Source organism: Myotis daubentonii, chromosome 14 (genome assembly GCF_963259705.1).
Source record: "Myotis daubentonii chromosome 14, mMyoDau2.1, whole genome shotgun sequence".
NCBI classification, from domain to species: Eukaryota; Metazoa; Chordata; class Mammalia; order Chiroptera; family Vespertilionidae; genus Myotis; species Myotis daubentonii.
Window position 1 is genome coordinate 57,150,198 of NC_081853.1, and position 14,387 is coordinate 57,164,584.

Sequence of the window (14,387 nt, forward strand, 5' to 3'; positions counted from 1 at the left end):
CACCTGGCCACTGGCCGTCATTTTCAATGCACTTGACATTTTATTTTCCAGGAATCTTATCTCAACTTAATAAGGTGGTGTAATAAAAAACTCATTTTTGTTTTTAATTTATTTCTTTATACTTTCCTATATTTTCCAAATTTCCTATAAGAAATGTAAATTTCTTCTACTATCATAAATACATATAGTAAATATCATTAAAATAAATTAATCATACCTGATACGTGTCTTTCATTCCCTTCCTCCCTTCTACCACAGATTTCTTTTTAAAAGAAAATAGGCACAAGCATTGAAACCTCCCTCCTCAAGCACAGCTGTACCAGCCGAGGCTCAGTGCGCCTGTGGCAGCATTTGCTGTATCTCTCACCTCCCTGGCCTATCTGGCAGGCGCAGGATGCCATACGGGTGGGATCAGGCTGCCAGGAAGCTGCCAGAAAGTCTGAATGAGCAGCTGCCTCCCAGCCTGCTCGCCCCCGTCCGTGCCGAGCACCCTCAGGGCCCTCAGAACCCTCAGGACACTCAGGAACCCAGAACCAACGCGGCGGATGGCACAGAGCGCGGCCCAGGACTGGGCTTTCTGCTCTACCGACAATGATTCTTCTGGGTGGACTGAGGGTGGCTTTACGGTAGTGAAACTTAAAAACAGCAAGACTGAGCTGAATTGTGTTGAGCAGCCTGCTGGGCACACACTGGCCTCCACTCACTCGGGTACCTGCCTGTCACTGATGAAAGCTTCTCTGACTGAGAAGTGTACAAAGCGCTCTTTGCTGGTCTGCCTCTGGCTGGGGTAACCCCAGTCCGGGGCAGAGCTGAGGGGGTGGGGTGTGGGGCCACTACCAGAGAGCTGGTCTTGACGATGGAGAAGATGCTGCCGAGAATCCCTGAGCAGATGAGCAGCTCTTTCTGCTGCCGCAGGTGAAGGTGGATGTGATGCAGAACCACGGGGAGCAGGATGCGGCGGGATTCTGGGAGAGGAAACACAAAGGTGAAGGAGCCCTTCAGCGGGAAGCAGCCACCGCTGAAGCCAGTGGCCGGCGGGGCTGGGGCTGAGGCCACGCTGGAGGCCACGCCCTCCCCTTGTGCAGGCCTAGAAACCCACTTCCGAGCACTTTCAGATCCCCCAGCATTACCCTGCCAGCTCTCTCTGTCTTTCTCTGGTCAAGACTTAGTGTCTGTGGCACTGTGTGCAGGGTGAGTGTGAAGACAGCGCTTCCAAATGAAAGCTCCTTCCTGACTAGACTCCAAATAAAGGCTTAGCCTCTAGTGAGCCTGCCACTGAAATGCCACTCCAGTTCTACGAGCTGCACTGACTGAACCTGCACACTTGATCGGATTGAACGGTCCCTCTTCCCAACGCCTGGCTAGGTGTCCTGGCACACCGCCCCCAGCACTTACTCTGTGCAGCCATTAGCTTGCCTCACTGCCCCTCCGGCTTGTGGGATGCTAGGTGTGAGCAAAGCAAGAACTGGACAGAAGCAGGACTTTGGTCCTAAGCCTTTGATAATTAGCTAACCCTATCGCCAATCCTGCTTTTCTTTTCTCCTCATTGTTACTCACACAGCACTGTCATCAGGAGGTGACTGCTCAGCACCTGAGTTCAGGAAGGCTCCTCTACTAATTCGCTCTGAGACAGTGGTTCTCAACTTTGGCTGCACGTTAGAATCACCTGGGAATCTTTTAAAAATCCTGATTTCTGGGCCTCATCCTCCGGAAATTCTGTTCCTGTGTTACTAATGTGGTGGCCCCACCCCATAACAAAGAAACAGAATTTCCGGAGGATGAGGCCCAGAAATCAGGATTTTAAAAAGCTTCCCAGGTGATTCTAATGTGCAGCCAAGGTTGAGAACCACTGCTCTAAGACCTTAGGCAGCTGTCTCCCTGTGGGCTCCACCCCCCCCATTAGCACCATAGAATGAGGTGCTAATTGCCTCCTCTGCATTTACTCACAGTGTGGTGATAACACAGTGTAAAGTGTTTCTGGGCCCTGCAGGTCCCACCACGCCTGGCCAGCGCAATTCAGTCAGATGATCAGTAACACAAAGATCCATAGCATTTTGGACTGATTGTTCATATGTCACCATAGTTAAGTGTTCCAGATGAAATTCACAAAGAAAATATCTGCCAGCCAAAGACAAATGACATGACACACGGAGATTTGGGGACTGCCTTGCCAAATACTTATTAGAATATGTTCCAATGACATGGACTGACAGCTATCCTATGTTTAAAAAAATGCTTGATGCCCGGCCGGGTGGCTCAGTGGTTGAGCATCGACCTATGAACCAGGAGGTCACAGTTTGATTCCCGGTCAGGGCACATACCTGGATTGTAGGCTCAATCCCTAATGTGGGGCGTGCAGGAGGCAACCGATCAATGATTCTATCATTGATGTCTCTCTCTCTCTCCCCCCTCTTCTTCTCTGAAATCAATAAAAATATATTTAAAAATAATAATAAAAAATAAAAAGATGCTTGGCTAAAAGAGAAGTTCATAATCTGTTTTGTAGACCAAAACACCAACCAAGCAGGATGACACAACCAACGGCTGCCGCAGAAACAGTAGTTTTTTACTAGAATCTGCTGAGGATCAGACCAATGTGCTCTGAGAATGAGTGCTGGTTAAATGACAGCACTGGTAGAAACCCTGCTTCAGGGAAGACCTACAACTCAGGCATTCAATGGGAGTGAGATGCAAATGAAGACTTGTCATCTCCAAACCTAATCGCTTTTTAGGAAGATGGCACCGAAAGCTAAGAAGGAAGCCCCTGCCCCTCCCTCCCAAAGCCAAAGCCAAAGCCAAAGCCAAAGCAAAGGCTTTGAAGGCAAAGAAAGCAGCGTTGAAAGGCGTCCTCAGCCACAAAAAAGGAGACCCGCACGTCACCCACCTTCCAACAGCCAAAGACACTAGGCTCTGAAGGCCCCAAATATCCTCAGCAGAGCGCCCCCAGGAGAGACAAGCCTGCCCATGGTGCCACCATCACATTCCCGGACCACCGCGTCAGCCATGAAGACAGAGGACACAAGACACTGTGTTCCTTGCGGATGTCAAGGCCAACAAACACCAGATCGAAGAGGCTGTGAGAAGCTCTGTGACACTGATGTGGCCAAGGCCAGCACCCTGATCAGGCTGATGGGAGGGGAGAAGGCATATGTTCCACTGGCTCCTGACGATGATGGCAACAAAACCGGGATCATCTAGTCCAGCTGCCTAATTCTAAATATAAAAATTTACACTGAAAAAAACAACAAACCCAATAAAGTCTTAGAACAAATTTTCTACACGATTATGGGAGGAGCAAGTACATGCAAAAATACTAGAAGTGAAGTGTGTCAGTGAGAGCAGTCTGCTGTCTCCCTCCCCGACACAGAAAGCATCTTGCTCAGCACAAAGCTCAAGAGTGACAGTGTCCTGGCCTCAGTCACAGTGTCCCAACCTGATCACACCTTCAATCCGGCAGCTGGGGAGGAGAGCGTTTAACCTGAACAGAGACTGAAAGAAAAGCGGATGTTCTTGGTGGCGGCTTTCCATCAGCAAGACGCCACTAATGAGCTAAGTTCAAGAGAACACTCGTTTAGTATTGCAAATGTGTGTAGCGCTGGGCTGTGAAATTATTGCTGTTAAATTTCAAAAGTCAAACTTAAAATTTTTTATTATAAAAAATTCTAATGATAAAAATTCAGTAATTGATCTGCTAGCATTTCCGACTGTTCCTGTGCCCTAGAAGTTTCTCCTATGCTCGTGCTACTCAAGGATCAGGCTCACATTGACCTTAACATCTGCCCACAGAGAACTTGGCACCACTGCAAGCTGCTCATGTTGAATGTGGATTCGGGTTTGATGCTGGCGGTTCGTTCTGAACAGCAGCCTGGCCTGCTGGTGGTGTTTGTTAGGCTGCCCTGACCGGTCTGGGGGTGTGGAGGGCTCCCTGTCCATCTCTTTGTCTAATCCCAGAGGCTCCTTCACAGGGAGGAAAAGCAATCTGTCTGACGGGGGAGACCAGGAATCGGGAAAGCACAGAGGGTCCTCAGGGGCCCCCTCAGGTTCTTTTAATTTCCTCAGCTTATCTGTTCCCCTTGGGCCGGACCCTTCTCTCTGCTCCCCCTCCTTTCCCTCCGTGGCCTCCCCCTGCTGGGGGTGTGGCAGGCCCATTCTTGGCAGCAGGCTAGACTTATGGGCCTGGAGTTGCTCTGCAGGCCATGCCACGTGGGTCTCTAAGAATAAATTGTGAGTGAGGCAGTAGTCCTATGTCTTGTCTGCATTCTTGAACTTAAAAGTTTTTATTGCCAAAAATTATAATTATAGCTTATCAAAAAGACTGCATCTAAGGGCTACTGGCTTCTTATGTGACGGCTGATAAAACCGATCCTGTGACCACCACGTGGCTAGCACCCTGCAAAGGTGACTGACTCTCATCCCAACTTGACTTACCCGAGAAAGAAAACAGGCGGCTGTCCACAGTCCTGGCGATGGACTGCAGCTTCACCACGTCCATGGACTGCCCGATGTGCACCGTGCTGGGCATGCTCCCCAGGGTCCCTCTCACAAACTCGGCCACCTCCTGCACGGAGAACATCTGCAGCAGCTCGTCAAAAATGGTGGGGAAGGAATTGAGGAGTGCGGCCTGCAGAAGCAAGTGAGGCTGAGGTTAGCTCGGGGGTAGTTGTTTCTATCGTGCACGCTCAGACAAAGGTACAAGGCGGTGAGACGGTGAGAAGGCACTGCAGGCCCTGTTGTGGTGGGCTCTCGCCTGGCCTTTCACTCCAATGCCAGGAGGTAAGTAATGGCATCGTCCCCATTTTACAGATGAGAAAACTGAGAACCAGGCAGTAACTCACCCAAGGTTCTGTGGCAGGTAAGTGGTAAAGCTGGGACATGGAGCAGGGAGAGCCAAAACGGAAATCAAAACAAGAGAACTGACTGGGGCCAGGCCACTTGAAGCTTTCATAACTTGCCAGGGCATTTGCTGGCAAGAGAAGGGACTATAAAATGAAGTCAGCTCAACATGGCTTAATATCCATGTTGTTTTTGCTTATAAAACGGATTCAAATGTTTGTTTCTGTCTCTGTGATCAAGCCCTTGACCTTCCGAACTCAAGCCAAGAGCCTCTCAAGGAGAGGGCGGCGGAAAGGGCCGAGCACCTGCACGCAGCGCTCACCAAGCTCTGCTCAGAGCCCTGCAGCCCGCAGCCAGCTGAGAGCGGGTCCATTTCCCCAGGACAGAGACATTTATTTGAAAGCACTAATATGAAGACTTTATTTCCTTCATATGTGATGCCTGGCCGTCTCAAGTGTAAATCTAAAGGATGAAGAATGCATGGACTTATTCATGAACTCTTGAGGACTTTTGACAATGTTGGCATTGAGTTCAGTGACCTAGCTGGCCTGGGGAGTGTGTGTTCTTGGAGACTTCTCTTCTAGAATCTCAGCTTTGGAAGACCCATGAGGTGGCCCCTTGAGGACAATCTGATAATAATGCCAGAGCCTCTGGGAGGCAGAGTAGTGTAGGAGACAGACAATGGTTTTTGGAATTAGACAGACGTGAGTTCAAATCCCAGCTTTACCACTTACCTGCCACAGAACCTTGGGTGAGTTACTGCCTAATCCTCAGTTTTCTCATCTGTAAAACGGGGACGATGCTATTACTTACCTCCTGACATGGGTCTGAGGAAAACACTAGGTGTACGGAGTTTGTTTCTAGTAGGAGGCCTGGCACACAGTAGGCTTTCAATAAACACTGGTTCTCATTTTTCTCTCTTCTACATGCAGGTAGCATGAAGGAGGCTTCCCACTTCTCAGTCCTCTTACACCATTAACCCAAGACGTACAAAGGGAAACGGAACGTCGCCTAGAGACAGGAGGCGAGAGGGCACGCCGCCTAAGAGGCAGGTGGGGGGAGGCTGTTTCCCTTGGCTGGCTCATCAGGCAGCAGACACTGGCCTGGAGTGAGCGGGAGTTTATGGCACTGGGACACAGGTCTGCATGCTGCAGTCTACGCTCAGGCGACCAATTGATGTGTCTTCTCACCCCTCTCTCTCTCCGTCTCTCCCCCCGCCGCCTCCCTTCCACACTCTCTGAAAAGCAATGGGAAAAATAACCCTGGGTGAGGATTAACAACAACAAATAAATGAAGAGGACGCCTGAGAACACAGCTGTGCTCCTCTGCCATACGCCACTGGGATGCTTTGTTTGGCAGCTGGGCCACAGCTGGTTTTGAAGTAAAAGCAGCTTTCCGTTCGAGTAGGTACTTTCTTGTAAACCACCCCTTACCCAACACACAGGAGCCTGGAAGCCAGAGGACAAAGAAATCACCAACTCAGACAGACAAGAATCTGCATCAACGCTCCCCTGCAGCCACAGACCTGAGTGAACAGGAGCGTCTCTGAGTTTCTGCTGTCCAGACTGAGAACAAAGCGGATGGAGTGGAAAAGTTCTTGGATGCTGGACCGGAACTGCTCCTCTTCCATCCCACACGTGGCTCTCGAGTACAGGATCCTGGACTGCACGATGAACTTGAAGAGGTACTCCAAGGCCTGGAGGTGTGGGCACAGAGGGGATGGGAAGGTGCTAAAGATGGTCGGGAACGAACACAGCAGGGAACGAAGGGCAAAGGGACAGTGAATTCTACACTAAAATCAGGTGATGGACAATTCCAACTTGGAGACAAGCTTTTCTTTTCTTTCTTTCTTTCTTTCTTTTTTTGACTTTTCTCGAAGTCAGCCAGTAGTTACCCGCATGGCTTCCTGGATGTGGTCCTGCCGAATCAGTTCTGCCGAGCAGTCCATGTACCACTTCAAACAGCGGATGAGCTCCCTGGGGGAGAGAGCAGTCCCAGGAACCCACTTTAATCCACACGCAATGCAGCCGGAAATGTTTTCAGCCCCGAATCAGCCACACAGGAAATAACACCTGCTGCTGAGCTAGACGGAGCGATAGGCCCACTGCCGCTGGGAGATGCTCGGATTGTCTGAGACCGGACAACACTCCCAGTCCATGCAGAGCTGCCACATTTCAAGCAGCAATTACAATCACTCCTATCACTCTCCCTGACACACATTTCTTCTTTGATTACGAGAAAGTTTTCCCAAAGTCTTGGACTGCCTGCATTTTTGTTTTGTCTAAAACTGCTGTGTCTCTACAACATACAACCGTGACTAGTGAATAGTAGACTCTGAATAAACGTGCAGAGTCCCGTGTGCCCCTCCTCGCTCAACCTTCATCCCCTCTACTTTATTTCCTCAGGAACCAGGTCAGTCGAGTGAAACAGGATTACAGGGTCAGAAGGCCTGCACGGTTACATGGCAACAGAGCACAGAGGTCAAGCGTGTAGGCCCTGGTGAGACAGCAGGGCTCACACAGAGCCTATCAGCTTCTAACTCGGTATCCTGGGGCAAGTTATTTGATCCCTCTGTGCTGCATTCTCTCATTTAAAATATGGAGAAAACAACCGTACATCTTGAAGTTATTGGGAATACTAATGAGGTGACACGTGTAAAACGCACAGTGCCTGCTCTCCAAAGTGACATAAAGTGTCAGAGTTCCAGCGACTCCACAGCCTCCCTATCCTTGGGTTTTACTTATATTTTTGCAAAATTGTGCTAATTCCTTCCATAGAAAAAGCAAGACATATTTCTGGCAGCTTTGACACCTATGAAGAAACTATGGTTTAAAATGTCAGCTGAAAACCCACAGTAGCTTTTTTTCTTTTTTTTTTTTTGGCAGAAATAGAGAAAAAATTTCATATGGAATCTCAAGGAATCCCAAATAGCCAAAAAAATCTTGAAAAAGAACAAATTTAGAAAACTAACACTTCCTGATTTTAAAACACAGTACAAAGTTATAGTGATCAAAACAGTGTGGTACTGGCATAAAGACAGACATCTACAGCAATAGAAAGGCTCAGAAATACACCCTTGCATGTATATGGCCAAATTATTTTTAACAAGGGAGCCAAGACTACTTAATGGGGGAAAGAACAGTCTTTTCAACAAACTATATTAGAAAAACTGGGTATCGACATGCAAAAGGATGAAGTCGAACTCTTATGTTAAACAATAAACAAAAATTAACTCAAAATGGATCAAAGACCTACATGTAAGCGCTAAAACTTTAAAACTCTTAGAGAAAAACATAGGGGTAAAGCTTAATTACATTAACTCAGTAATGATTTCTTGGGTCTAACATCAAAAGCACAGGACACAAAATAAAAAATAGGTAAACTGGTTTACATCAAAATTGAAAACTGCATCAATGGACATAACAGAGTGAAAGGCAATGGGAGAAATCTCTGCAAATTACATACCCACAGGGGTTAATAGCCACAATATATAAAGAACTCCCACAGCTCAACAACAAAAACCAAACCACCTGATTCAAAAATGGGAAAAGGACTCGAACAGCCTTTTCTCCAAATGGTCAATAAGCATGTTGAGAGATGCTCACATCACTAATTGTTAGAAACATTCAAATAAAAACCACAGTGCGAGTCCACCTCACAACCTTTAGAAAGGCTCCTATAAAAAAAATCCCAAATACAATAAATAAAAAAATAAAGGAAGAAAAAAGAAAACCAAACAGACAGAAAGCAACAAGTGTTGCCACGGATGTGGACGCTGGAACCCTTGTGCGCTGCTGGTGGGAATGTGTAGTGGTGCAGCCACCATGGAAAGCAGCGTGGTGGCTCTTGAATGAAGGTGAAAAGGTCAGGTGACCGACCTTCTTTTAAGCCTCTTTCTCTTCAAACTCCAGCCCTGATAAGGATGCAGACGGAACTTACTTGTATGCCAAGGCTCCAGCAAAGTGCTTCTGGATGTATGTGTCCATGACAGGCCGGAAGTGGAAATACTTGATGTCTCTGAGCAGGTTGATGATGAACACCTGGCGGAGATACCCGGGTTCACTGGAGGCCTCAGCCCTATCCCCAGCGCTAAACAGAACTCTTTCTTCTTCAAGGAATGGCAAACCGTCAGTGTTTTATCTAGTGCTCCCCGTGGGCGGCGAACGTGTGCTTTCCACCCTGAGCCTGAACTGCTGTCTGTCTGCCCTGTTCTTGCCTCTCCTGGACTCCCAATCCAGGCCTGGCTCCATGGTCTGCCAGTGTTGCTCCGAGCCTCTTCCTAACAATGCTGGGTACACAACACGGCCCAGGGGAAGGCAAAACAATACTCGGGCAGGTGCATAAATACTAATGCATCTCAGACCCTTGGGAAAAGAGGGAGCAAGGATTGTCCTCAGAGCCAAATTAGCTAAGAAAGGCTGTGCCCTTCAGAAATGGGGCTGGCCCGCCAGGGCAGCGAGGACAAAGAAAAGGCGAAGGGGCAACTATGCCAGTGCCATTCTGCCTCTGCCCTCGTCTATCAGGTAGACTTGGAGTATCCGGTTCTCCTTGAATATACAGCCTCCGGTGGGACTGGACATGTTAAGCAAAGTGCACAAAATAGCCTATTCCAGCCGTGGGCTAACTACGGCCCGCGGGCCGGATCCGGCCCGTTTGAAATGAATAAAACTAAAAAAAAAAAAAGACCGTACCCTTTTATGTAATGATGTTTACTTTGAATTTACATTAGTTCACACAAACACTCCATCCATGCTTGTGTTCCGGCCTCTGGTCCAGTTTAAGAACCCATTGTGGCCCTCGAGTCAAAAAGTTTGCCCACCCCTGGCCTAATCACTGTCCATTCTCACTATGCGGCCTCCTGCAATTCTTGGCTCCCAAATGACTTCACGGAGGTAGGGCCAGCAAAAGTGCATCTCTGCTTGTCCTGGGGCTTACAGCCACGTGTGTGTGAAGAAATGGACCGCCTGCTCCCCTTAGTGGTCTCTGGGCCTTTGGGTGGTGCAGGCCACTATTTCAGGGCCTGGCAACTCTGCAGCTGTGATGAGACCGAGTATCGGAACCACAAAGTTGAGGCCTGGACCTGACCATGCTGCATTCTGCCCAATTGATCTCGCAGGGATCTTCCTGGTCGGTTGGTTGGTCTTGGGTGATTCTCCTCAGTCCCTTTTGTACTGGAAACATCCGAACCTTGTGCTGACTCACTCTAATAACTTACTTCCCTCCTTTCAAAAACATGCGGCAGGAAGAAGGAAAAGCCTGGAAGGATGAGACTCACCAGAGACTGGAACACCAACAGGCCGTACTTCTCTGTGTTGTCATCCAAAATCACAAAGAGTGTGTCTAAGATGTCCTGCAGAAACTGCAAGAGCACAGACGTCAGGGCTCAGGTCCCGGGGCCTGTTCCAGGCACCAATGCACTTACCTCCCAATAAACAACGTCAAAGACCTAAGGTCTCAAACCACCACTTACAAACAGGCCAAGTCACGAGGTGGACTTGGGGTATGTGCTGACAGCCCAGAGGAACAGAGAGGTGCTTCCTGTTGGCAAAGTGCTAAACTTGTAAGGAAAGAGCAAGTACCTAAAAGCCTAGGACATCCACAGAGGAGAGCAATCTTAGAACAAGACAATCTAGGTGATTTTAATGCAAATTCATTTTGAGAAAAAGAGCTCACTTTCCTGGGACCTCAGAAGCTCAGCCGTCCCCTGCTCTCTACTGGCCTAACTCCACACAGGACATTGGGGTGAGGATGTGGCAGGGGACGCCCTCCCTACAGAAGCCATGTTCTGATCTAGAAGGTAGTGGCCCAGAGAGGAGAATGCAGCCTGCGAGGCCCGTCACTGGGGGAAGGGCCCGGAAGCACTGCCTCTTGCTGCTGCTTGTGTTTAGGGCACACACCTTTCTGAGATGCAGACACCAAGGGGGAGAAGACACACTTTGGGATGCCAGTGGTCTTTAAAGGTCAACGCTAACGTTCTGCTGGTCAGAACACAATGGGATAATACCATGCTTGCAATTTACTTCAAAAGGATGTAAGGTGGGAGGTGTGGCTAGGGACTGGATGGGCAGGGTTTGCCATGGGCTGGCGCGGGTGTTGAGTACACACAGGGCTCTTTATACTATTCTGTCTACTTTTGTGAGATGTGAAATCTTCCAATAAAGAGTGAAACGCTAGTGTGTTCTCCCCACACTCTCTCTGGCTGGCCTGAGACAAATGACTGGTGCCGAGACCACACCTGCTGGTAGAATGTTCTCCTGTGAGGAGCACAACCAGCTTAAAAGATCACAGGCTCTCCTACTGTCTGTTCACTCGATGATATTGTGAACATGTTCAGAAGGAGAAATGCCCTGAGGATGAATTTATCTTAAATTTCAAAAACTAGGATGAGCTTATTTGTTAAGAGATCTTTCTAAAATGTACGATACCCTGATCGTAGAATTAAAACAGAGCTCATCCACAACTTCGTAGAAGTGCACAGAGGGACACACTGTTCCTGATTTGCAGATGCCGTGTTGTGTGTTATGGAGTCAATGGAGCTGTGAAAGGGAAGCAGAGACAGCGCGTCGCTGTCTGATACTTGTGACGACAGAGCCAAGAATGCTCATGTGGACAGGCAGCCTCCTGAGATTCCGTCTCTGTCTGACATTCTGTTGCTCTTGCTCATCACCAAAAGCACCCCCCCTTTCCTCAGTGCAGTTCAGTCCATTGTGGGGAATCCACCTGTGGGGCTTTCGCCAGCAGAAGTGCCTGTGGGTTTCCTGAGCTAGAACCAGGGGGGCCAACACTCTGCGCAGCGTGGAGGAGCCCAGAGAGACAGCTGGGGATGGCGGTGCCGCTGCTGCCTGCTCGGCCATCAGATGGGAATGTCGCAAAGGAACTTGGGGCAAGTGGTGGAGGCAGAGAGTGAGTTTCCCTGCCATGGACGCTAAGGGAGAGACGGGGCAGATTTAGTTCTTCTAGAATCCAGACCAGTGGTCGGCAAACTCATTAGTCAACGGAGCCAAATATCAACAGCACAACGATTGAAATTTCTTTTGAGAGCCAATTTTTTTAAACTTAAACTATATAGGTAGGTACATTGTTATTAACTTAATTAGGGTCCTCCTAGGCTGGCCTTTGCTAAAAACGTCCTCAATCTGATTGAGGTACGTTTGCTGAGGTCGGCCCCTTCCAACTCTCCCATCCACACTCGTCTTGTATACTTGTTTCAGACAGCGGAAAGACATCAGGCTGGGTGGTGAGAGGGTTACAAAGTAAGGAAATGAGAAAGACCCCAAGGAAGGGAAAGGAGGCCTACGGGAGTGCAGGCAGCACGGGGCATGGGACCTAAGGGGAAGCCAGACCTTAACGATCTCCTCTCCGCTGACGTGCCGCAGCCGCCCCAGGATGTCCATGATCCTGTCTGGAAAGGCCTTCCACTTCAGCAGAGCAAGGAGGTCCACTAGAAAGCAAGCCGACAGGTGGTGAGCCCTGGCTGAGCCAAGGACAAGCAACACCCACTCTCCCAGACACGGATGGGGGGGTGGGGGGGGGCTAGGGAACAGAAATAGCTGTGAGCGTGGCCACAGCCTCTTCAGTGCTGAGATCAAGGCCAGACACATCTGTGAACTCTGGGTGTGCACTCTGGAGCTGCCAAACACAGGGAAACCCCAGAGGCTGCTACTGCCAGTGATTCCTTCAGCTTCGATGACAAGGATCCCCTCACTGCGGTAGGACAGCAGTAATTCCCGTCTCCCTTAACATGTATCAGCACCTACCGTTCTGGGTGAGCTTGGTGGAGGAGAGCTGCGTGGAGATGAAGAAAGACTCTTTGGTGCTGCGCTGGAAGATGAGGCTGGAGGGGATGTTAGGGCAGCCGTTGTAGTCCTCTTTGCAGCAGGGCAGGCCCAGGTACAGGGCATGGTTGTTAAACGTGCTGTTCTCATCACACTGCAGGCAGAAGCAGAGAACACAGAGTCCTTCCTGACCGCACCACGTGTACAGGTCAGGTCCCAGGGGATTTCTGGTTGATGCTTGTGCTCTGTCCAGAAACTCCCCAGCATGGCTGACATGCCTTTTAAATATATATATATATATATTTATTGATTTCAGAGAAGGAGAAAGAGATAGAAACATCAATGATGAGAGAGAAACATTGATAGGCTGCTTCCTGCATGCCCCCGCCTCCCCCAACTGGGCATCAAGCCCGCAACCCAGGCATGTACCCTGCCCAGGACTCAAACTGTGACTTCCTGGTTCATGGGTCGATGCTCAGCCCGAGCCACACCTTGTACACGTAGAGCTCGTGGATGTCATCGGAGAGCGTGGTCCCGTCATCCCGCATCAGGGGCGAGAAGGCAAAGCCGAACAGCTTCTTTTCCCCTTTGTCCTTCGCTGTAACCACAGCCAAGCGTTAGTTGTTTTAGCCCCCAATCTGCGTTTAAATTTCAAACCCCCCTGTGCTTACCACCTAGCTCTTTACTTCTTTGTCCCTCACTTTCATTTACTATCAACCTGACTGCAGGAGCGGTAAGAATGCACTGGGCTGTTGTCCACTGATATCCCAGGGCCCAGGCTATCTAGACCCAGAGAGACAAAACTGCGGGTCTTGGTTAGCCTGAGGCTTTCTAGGAAGCAGTTGATACACTGGGAACACCCACAGGGAGCGACACTAGCAACCACCCAGTCCAGGTCAGACACCAGGAGCAAACAATACCCAACCCCCTGGGTTTCTGTTGTTTCACTGATTGCAAAGAGGAAGGGAGAGGGAGAGAGAGAAACATCAATGATGAAAGAGAATCATTGCTGGGCTGCCTCCTGCACGTCCCGTACTGGGGATCGAGCCCGCAACCTGGGCATGTGCCCTGACTGGAATCGAACCTGGCACCCTTCAGTCCAGAGGCCGACATTCTATCCACTGAACCAAACCACCTAGGGCCAACCCCCTGGTTTAAAATCATTGTCCAGAGAACAGCCTCTGATGACATCCCATCTCTGAATGGCCATTTCTTCACAACTCCTCATTTTCTTGCCCCAATAATAAGAACCCTCTCAAGTCTGTTCCGGGGTGGGAAGAGTGATATTCACATCCCCTAAGGAACGTGGGGATGTCTCACTCACTGGAACAGTGTCTGAACTCGAAGCGCAGGTGGGAGCCGCGGAAGCGGTCGATGGGGATGGGCAGTTTGATGATCTCTCCCCAGCGAGGACTGTTATTGTGGTAGAGGACGAACGAGTGGTAGGAGCTTCTGTTTGGCTCTCCAGAACCCAAGCTGATGCAATCCTGGAAGAGAGAAGCAAAATCAGGTGTCATTTCCTGAGGGCCCTCGATATCTCCACCTCTGGGACCCTGTCTCTCGTGCAGGTTCTCTCCCTGCCAGGCGGATCTGTAAGAGGAGGAACTTCATGGGGCCTAAATTCACTGCTTTTGGAAACAACGTTGTGGACGGTGCAAGGACTCGCAGTCACGGTGCTCGCTTGCCCTGGGGCGGAGGTAACCGCACGCACTGCAACAAACCGGGCGCTGAGGGGGGTACCTGACGCCCTGCGGTGGGCCCCGCATCCTCACCGAGAAA

General features: G+C 49.6%; 1 protein-coding gene across 8 annotated transcripts in view; it reads right to left on the bottom strand.

Moving 5' to 3' along the window:
* The window catches only part of DOCK3 (dedicator of cytokinesis 3), a 176,141-nt gene that overhangs the window by 45,135 nt on the left and 116,619 nt on the right, over positions 1–14,387 (bottom strand). For all 8 annotated transcript variants that reach the window (XM_059664627.1, XM_059664629.1, XM_059664628.1 and 5 more), the window contains 10 exons: positions 13,933–14,095; positions 13,100–13,206; positions 12,591–12,762; positions 12,177–12,274; positions 10,109–10,192; positions 8,773–8,873; positions 6,728–6,809; positions 6,359–6,529; positions 4,429–4,621; positions 838–965 (listed from right to left, as the gene is read on the bottom strand). In XM_059664627.1, the coding sequence (XP_059520610.1) occupies positions 838–965; positions 4,429–4,621; positions 6,359–6,529; positions 6,728–6,809; positions 8,773–8,873; positions 10,109–10,192; positions 12,177–12,274; positions 12,591–12,762; positions 13,100–13,206; positions 13,933–14,095 (1,299 nt within the window). The remainder of the gene's footprint in view (positions 1–837; positions 966–4,428; positions 4,622–6,358; positions 6,530–6,727; positions 6,810–8,772; positions 8,874–10,108; positions 10,193–12,176; positions 12,275–12,590; positions 12,763–13,099; positions 13,207–13,932; positions 14,096–14,387) is intronic.